This window comes from Cebidichthys violaceus, unplaced genomic scaffold, assembly GCF_023349555.1.
Source record: "Cebidichthys violaceus isolate CVI_PGR_0920_01 unplaced genomic scaffold, fCebVio1.0.p SCAF_29, whole genome shotgun sequence".
Lineage (NCBI taxonomy): Eukaryota > Metazoa > Chordata > Actinopteri > Perciformes > Stichaeidae > Cebidichthys > Cebidichthys violaceus.
In genome coordinates this window covers 2,299,971-2,306,851 of record NW_027176472.1, presented here as the reverse complement: position 1 = coordinate 2,306,851, position 6,881 = coordinate 2,299,971, and the positions used below count along the sequence as shown (strand labels likewise).

Genomic DNA, 6,881 nt, shown 5'->3' with positions numbered 1-6,881 from the left:
TTGGTCTGAATAATCCTCATAGACACTGTGTTTAGAGAGATAACTGAAGAGGTTTGTGTTTATGTAATGGAGACCTGTTTACTGCTCAGAACTTTTACAGCATTAATAAATGCTTCACGACAGAATGATCCTGATGTGTCTCTAATCAGTACGTTTTAAAGAACTTTACTTTAGATATCCTCCTATGAATAGAGGATGTTCAGTGTTGCATTCAAAGACCGTCAGACGTTTGAACTGGGAGCATAATAAAGTGCGTTACTTTGATTAGTGACTTTTGAGGACAACCGTCTTACCAGCAGAGCGTCAAACGTGAGCTGGACGTTTTTAGTCTCCCTGACGTCGATGTAGTTCATCAGCAACGAGCGAGTGTCCAACTGCATGAAGACGGCCAGCAGCTGTGTGGAGACAGACAGAGAGAGGGGGACAGAGAGAGGACAGAGTGAGGAGGACAGAGAGAGGAGGACAGAGAGAGGGGGACAGAGAGAGGGGGACAGAGAGAGGACAGAGTGAGGAGGACAGAGTGAGGAGGACAGAGAGAGGAGAACAGAGAGAGAAGGACAGAGAGAGGACAGAGAGAGGAGGACAGAGAGAGGGACAGGGACAGAGAGAGGAGGACAGAGAGAGGAGGACAGAGAGAGAGACAGAGAGAGGACAGAGAGAGGAGGACAGAAAGAGGAGGACAGAGAGAGGAGGACAGAGAGAGGAGGACAGAGAGAGGAGGACACAGAGAGAGGGACAGAGAGAGGAGGACACAGAGAGAGGGACAGAGAGAGGAGGACAGAGTGAGGAGGACAGAGAGAGGAAAGAGTGAGGACAGAGAGAGGAGGACAGAGAGTGGACAGAGAGAGGGGGACAGAGTGAAGAGGACAGAGAGAGAGGGACAGAGAGAGGAGGACAGAGTGAGGAGGACAGAGAGAGGACAGAGTGAGGACAGAGAGAGGGGGACAGAGTGAAGAGGACAGAGAGAGAGGGACAGAGAGAGGAGGACAGAGTGAGGAGGACAGAGAGAGGACAGAGTGAGGACAGAGAGAGGAGGACAGAGAGAGGACAGAGAGAGGGGGACAGAGTGAAGAGGACAGAGAGAGGAGGACAGAGAGAGAGGGACAGAGAGAGGAGGACAGAGTGAGGAGGACAGAGAGAGGAAAGAGTGAGGACAGAGTGAAGAGGACAGAGAGAGGAGGACAGCATTAAAGACAAATGTCCACACAAGGCGCTTTTCAAACACACGTAGCTCCTCACCACACTTTCTCCAGACTGTTAAAGTGTGTGTGTGTGTGTGTGTATGTGTGTGTGTGTGTGTGTGTATATATATGTGTGTGTGTGTGTGTGTGTGTATGTGTATGTATATATATATGTGTGTGTGTGTGTGTGTGTGTGTGTGTGTGTGTGTGTGTGTGTGTGTGTGTGTGTGTGTGTGTGTGTGTAGTCTCACCTCCTGGTAGTCTCCCAGCGGTGTCAGATACTGCAGGATGAGCCTCTGCTCTGTGGGCGGGCTCAGCGGTGAGAGGCGGTAGTCGGAGCCAATCACCATGGAGCTCACCTCGGACCAGGAGGCGCTGCTGGACGGCTGGTCGCTGGAATCGCGTCTCTCCTCCTCGTCCTCCTCCTCCTCCTCCTCGGTCATGCAGGAGTTGAGTTTCTGCTTGGCCTTCCTCCCGTTCTCCATCACTGCCCGTCTCTTTCTTCCTCCTCCTCCTCCTCCTCCTCCTCCCTCCGTCTCCCTGGAGGACGCCGGCCTCGCCTGGTAAACAAAGTCCGGTAGAAGCCGTGTTGAGCTGTTTTTCTGGATTCTGGGTTTGGCCTTCGACGCCGTCCTGCCGCTCCCTCCGTCTCCCCCTTTCCTCCCTCCTTCCTCCCCCGTGTCCTCCCCCTCCGTCCTAGAGGTCTGGGGGTCCTGAGGTAGATTCTGGGCCTCTTCGATCTGCAGCTCGTGAAGCCGCTGGATCATGATCGGAACCTGGAAGTTCAGATTAAACCAGAGATGTTAGAATCATGAGGAGCTTCATTCAGTATGAAATAACCACATCACCCTCCTGTGAGGAGGAGGAAAGTATAAGGAAAGAGTGAGGAGGAGGAGGAGGAGGAGGAGGAAAGATTGAGGAAAAAGAGGAAAGAGGGAGGAGGAAAGAGTGAGGAAAAGGAGGACAAGGAGGAGGAAAGATTGAGGAAAGAGTGAGGAGGAGGAGGAAAGATTGAGGAAAAAGAGGAAGAAAGAGTGAGGAAAAGGAGGAAAGAGTGAGGAGGAAAGAGTGAGGAAAAGGAGGAAAGAGTGAGGAGGAAAGAGTGAAGAAAAGGAGAACGAGGAGGAAAGAGTGAGGAAAAAGAGGAAGAAAGAGTGAGGAAAGGGAAGAAGAGGAGGAAAGAGTGAGGAAAGGGAAGAAGAGGAGGAAAGAGTGAGGAAAAGGGAAGAAGAGGAGGAAAAAGTGAGGAAAAGGAGGAAAGAGTGAGGAGAAGGAGTAGGGACAAGTGAAAAATTGTTTTATATGTGTGTGTGTGTGTGTGTGTGTGTGTGTGTGTGTGTGTGTGTGTGTGTGTGACCCACCAGCAGAGCGTTCTCCTCCCTGTAGCTCGCTGCTACTTCCTGGTTGCTCATGGCTCTGGCTAACAGACCCGTAGAGAAGACGCTCAGCGGTCGCTCCGCCTCTCGGGCCCAGCTGAACAGCTTCTCCACCAGACCTTCCTGTCACATGACACAGAGGCTAGGTGACCGAGCGTCGCTAACGCGTTAGCATTCAGACTGACATTACACCATAACGTAGTCGTACACATATTTACGTGTTTATTAATGTGTGTGTTCACGTGTTTCAGGAGGGAGGAACTTCTTTGTAACACGTCAACATGTCACTCTGTCTTCTGAATAATATTATTATGATATTTTCTTTATCGTCAGTGGACATGTGACCTGCTGGGGTGAATCTGAAGTACTTCAGACCGCGGGTCTGTGGTCTCCTCACCTTCTCCTGGAACACGACGGCGGTCTCCAGACCCGGCACGATGTTCTGCAGCAGGCGACAGGCGGCGGTGTTGAGGCTCAGCTCTCCGCTGGTCATGATGTACGTGTCCATCAGCTGGAGAACCAATCAGAGCGAGTCAACTCACTTTACATCACCAACCATCAATACAAGTGTTGATGGTTACACTGCTACATTTAGATTATGGTGTTTTATTATAAAAGGGTCCATATTTATGAGTGAATGAAGTGAAACTAAATTTACACGCATGAGCCAACAGACTAATAGTTATTGATTATTGTCACAGACACATTGCAGACTTTCTCTCTAGAAGTATTTTTGGGTTTCAGACATTTTTCACTATTTTACTACATTTAATAAACCAAATGATTGATCAATTAAATCAATAACATAATCGTTAGTTGCGTTTATGAATAAATATTTGTATTTCATTTATTCATTTTAGGGAACTTTTTTAAACGTGTGAGAGGTTCATACATCAAACGATTGAATAAAGAGAATGAACGGTCCTCACCGCATTAGTGAAGTCGTCATTCATGAAGAGCATCTTCAGGAGCTGTCCCAGCATGCAGTCTGGTTCTGCTCGTCCTGCAAGAACCAATCAGAAAGATTAACTGGCGCTTCATTCAGAGACTAACAGGCTAACAGGCTAACAGACAAACAGGCTAACAGACAAACAGACTAACAGGCAAACAGACAAACAGGCTAACAGACAAACAGACTAACAGGCTAACAGACAAACAGGCTAACAGACAAACAGGCTAACAGACAAACAGGCTAACAGACAAACAGACAACAGGCTAACAGACAAACAGACTAACAGGCAAACAGACAAACAGGCTAACAGACAAACAGACTAACAGGCTAACAGACAAACAGGCTAACAGACAAACAGGCTAACAGACAAACAGGCTAACAGACAAACAGACAACAGGCTAACAGACAAACAGGCTAACAGACAAACAGACAAACAGACAAACAGACAAACAGACAAACAGACAAACAGACAAACAGGCTAACAGACAAACAGACAAACAGACAAACAGACAAACAGACAAACAGACAAACAGGCTAACAGACAAACAGGCTAACAGACAAACAGGCTAACAGACAAACAGGCTAACAGACGGTCTGTGACACTAAAGGAGTTCTTTAGAAACAAGAGACAATGAAGACCTGGATGACGGTCGTCAAACGGATCAGGATCCGCTTTGTGGTACTCTCCTGTCTCTCGCTCAATCAGCTCAGACATTCTGTAGGAGACAAGATAAGAGAGAGGAGACAAGAGAGAGAGGAGACATTAGAGATGAGACATTAGAGAGGAGACAAGAGAGAGAGGAGACAAGAGACGAGACACAAGAAAGAGGAGACACGAGAGAGACGAGACATTAGAGAGGAAACAAGCGAGAGAGGAGACAAGAGACGAGACACAAGAGAGAGGAGACACGAGAGAGACAAGACATTAGAGAGGAGACAGGAGAGAGGAGACATGAGATCTAGATATTTTGTAATGCTAACTTAGTGAGGATGGACACCAGCTGCTCCGTGGTCCCCTGCTGCGCCTCCTCCCATTCGTCCAGCAGCGCGGCGAGGTCCGCCTTCGAGTCCACCGCCATGGCAGCCGACACGGCCGCAGACAACGCAGACGACAGAGCAGACGACAGAGCAGACGACATGGCAGACGACTGTTCTTCTTCTGGGGAAGACATCGATGCCTGGAGGACCAGAAGAGAGAGAGGGACAAGTGAGGAGGAGGAGGAGGAGGAGTAAACCATCATGTTGAACTCCATGAACAGGTTTTACATCGACTGTGTTGTTTGTAAAGTTTTCTCTATATTTTATGTGATTTTGCAGAAAAATGAAAAGACTAATAATCTAAACTTTGTTTCTTTACAATAAACTCTGTCGGGACGTCGAGCTACGCAGGAGAAGAAGAAGAAGAAGTTCATTAGTGTGACATCAGGGGACGAAGTAAAGAAACTTCCTTCGTTCATGTTTCATCGTTATTTTACATTTTAGCCACAAAACTAAGGCACGATTTTCACAAAAATTAAATAAAAACATGGTAATAATTCTTCCCATCACCTGTACTGAGACACTAATGTTACGTTGAGATGTTACGTCTTATTCATTGAGGTAAGAAGTATAATAATATCAATAAATCATAATAATAATAATCAAACGGTGGCAGAGATGCTGTGAATAAAGTTAAACAGGAATAAAAATCTGGAGATGAAGATGATGTTGTACTTTTTTTTACTCCACTACGTTTAGTTGACGTTAGTAGATTATGATTATTTATCATAACATAAATCAACTAATAAATAGTGACGTGTTTTTATAAATTAAGATACCTGACAGTATGTAAAGTAGTTTAAAGTAACGCCACCTTTACCAGCTGTAATATTAGACATGGTTACACATTAATGTATCTGATCAATAAGAATAAATAAATGAAGTATAGTACGCACAATCAACACAGTGCAATAGTATAAGACATCATTTAAATAAATAAATATATATATATATATATATATATAAATACACACACACAAATATTAATATTTACAATATATGATAAACAAGCAAACAAAGAGTGTTAAAATAAGTCTATTATTAAAGTCTATATTTAAAATTGAAGATATATCTTATTTATTGTGAAATGAGACACAATACTTTTGGTAATTTTTAAGACAATACTTTTGTACTTAAGTATGCTTCGTTTACTCACAACACAGTATTCGTTTTGAAATACTTTAGATGAAAGTACTTCTTTAAAATCTCTGTTTTGATGAGTTCAGTTTCCTAAAACTCACCAGAAGTCTCAGTGAGGCTCGACGCTGAGACATCAGACAGACAGACAGAGACAGACAGACAGACAGGAGAGAGACAGAGAGACAGGAGAGAGGCAGCTGTCTCTCGAGGACACTCTGCTTATCTGAGCGTTTAGCTAACGAGGTGACAGTTAGCAGTTAGCTAACTGCGCTAACTCGTGAGTGAGTGTTTAACGTTCGTAACGTCTCGTTCGTGTTTAACGTTCCTCCTCGTCCTCCGGTTAACGGGTTAACGGGTGAACGGGTTAACTAGAAGAAGAGTTCTGATCCTAACTAGCAGCGTGTCGCCTCATGTCACACAAACAGCTCCAGCTAGCAGCAACTTCACTGTTTTTAAAATGTCAAACTCACCTGAAGAAGAGCTGCTCCTTCTTCTTCTACTACTTCTACTTCTACTTCGTATTCTTCTTCTTCTACGGTGGTTTTCCTCACTTCCGATAACTGTGTTTCTTTGTTTTTGTTTTTGTTTTTTTTGCCGGAAAGCAAACACAACGTGTTCAGAAAATATGAAAAGTCTCACGTTTATTTTTCAAAAACTTCTCCCCGGCGGCTGCGCGTTACGTCACAGAACGGCAGTCGACGTATGATGACGTAACACGGCGAAACCTCCTGTTGGGTCTTGTAGTTCAAAGAGTGACATCTGATATCGCTTTATATTACTTTTAGGAAAATGTATTGATTGGAAAAAATATCTGTTCGCAGTTCGATATGATTAATGATTTTTTTTCTTATCATTTTGACTAAAATAATCAAATTAAATCAAACTTTATTGACACGACTGTTGCTTTCAAACATTTCCTCTTCATCTGTAAACGTATAACCACTGAAAGCTCCAAGATATTCATTTAATAATATAAATATATTTTTTATTACAACCGTTATTTCACTGGTGCGTTTATGACTATAGAAGTTATTTACGCAAAGTGTTGCAAACTTGTTATAATTGTTTCAATAAAGTTGTAAAAAACTTTTAGTTAAAAAATAAAATAGATTTGTTTAAAACTTGCAAATAACTGCAAGGTTACTGCTAAAAACGTCATTGTACATAAATATATATATTTTGTATCAATTTATT

At 43.9% G+C, this 6,881-nt stretch overlaps 1 protein-coding gene across 2 annotated transcripts in view; it reads right to left on the bottom strand.

Annotated features, from left to right (window-relative positions):
- Nucleotides 1–6,347, bottom strand: part of LOC137880728 (DDB1- and CUL4-associated factor 1-like) — a 17,430-nt gene extending 11,083 nt beyond the window's left edge. For both annotated transcript variants that reach the window (XM_068722240.1, XM_068722238.1), the window contains exons 1-8: nt 6,158–6,347; nt 4,491–4,687; nt 4,149–4,225; nt 3,487–3,560; nt 2,955–3,068; nt 2,543–2,680; nt 1,433–1,957; nt 294–395 (exon numbers count right to left, since the gene is read on the bottom strand). In XM_068722240.1, the coding sequence (XP_068578341.1) occupies nt 294–395; nt 1,433–1,957; nt 2,543–2,680; nt 2,955–3,068; nt 3,487–3,560; nt 4,149–4,225; nt 4,491–4,681 (1,221 nt within the window). In that variant the 5' untranslated portion in view covers nt 4,682–4,687; nt 6,158–6,347. The remainder of the gene's footprint in view (nt 1–293; nt 396–1,432; nt 1,958–2,542; nt 2,681–2,954; nt 3,069–3,486; nt 3,561–4,148; nt 4,226–4,490; nt 4,688–6,157) is intronic.
- Nucleotides 6,348–6,881: the final 534 nt, after the last annotated feature.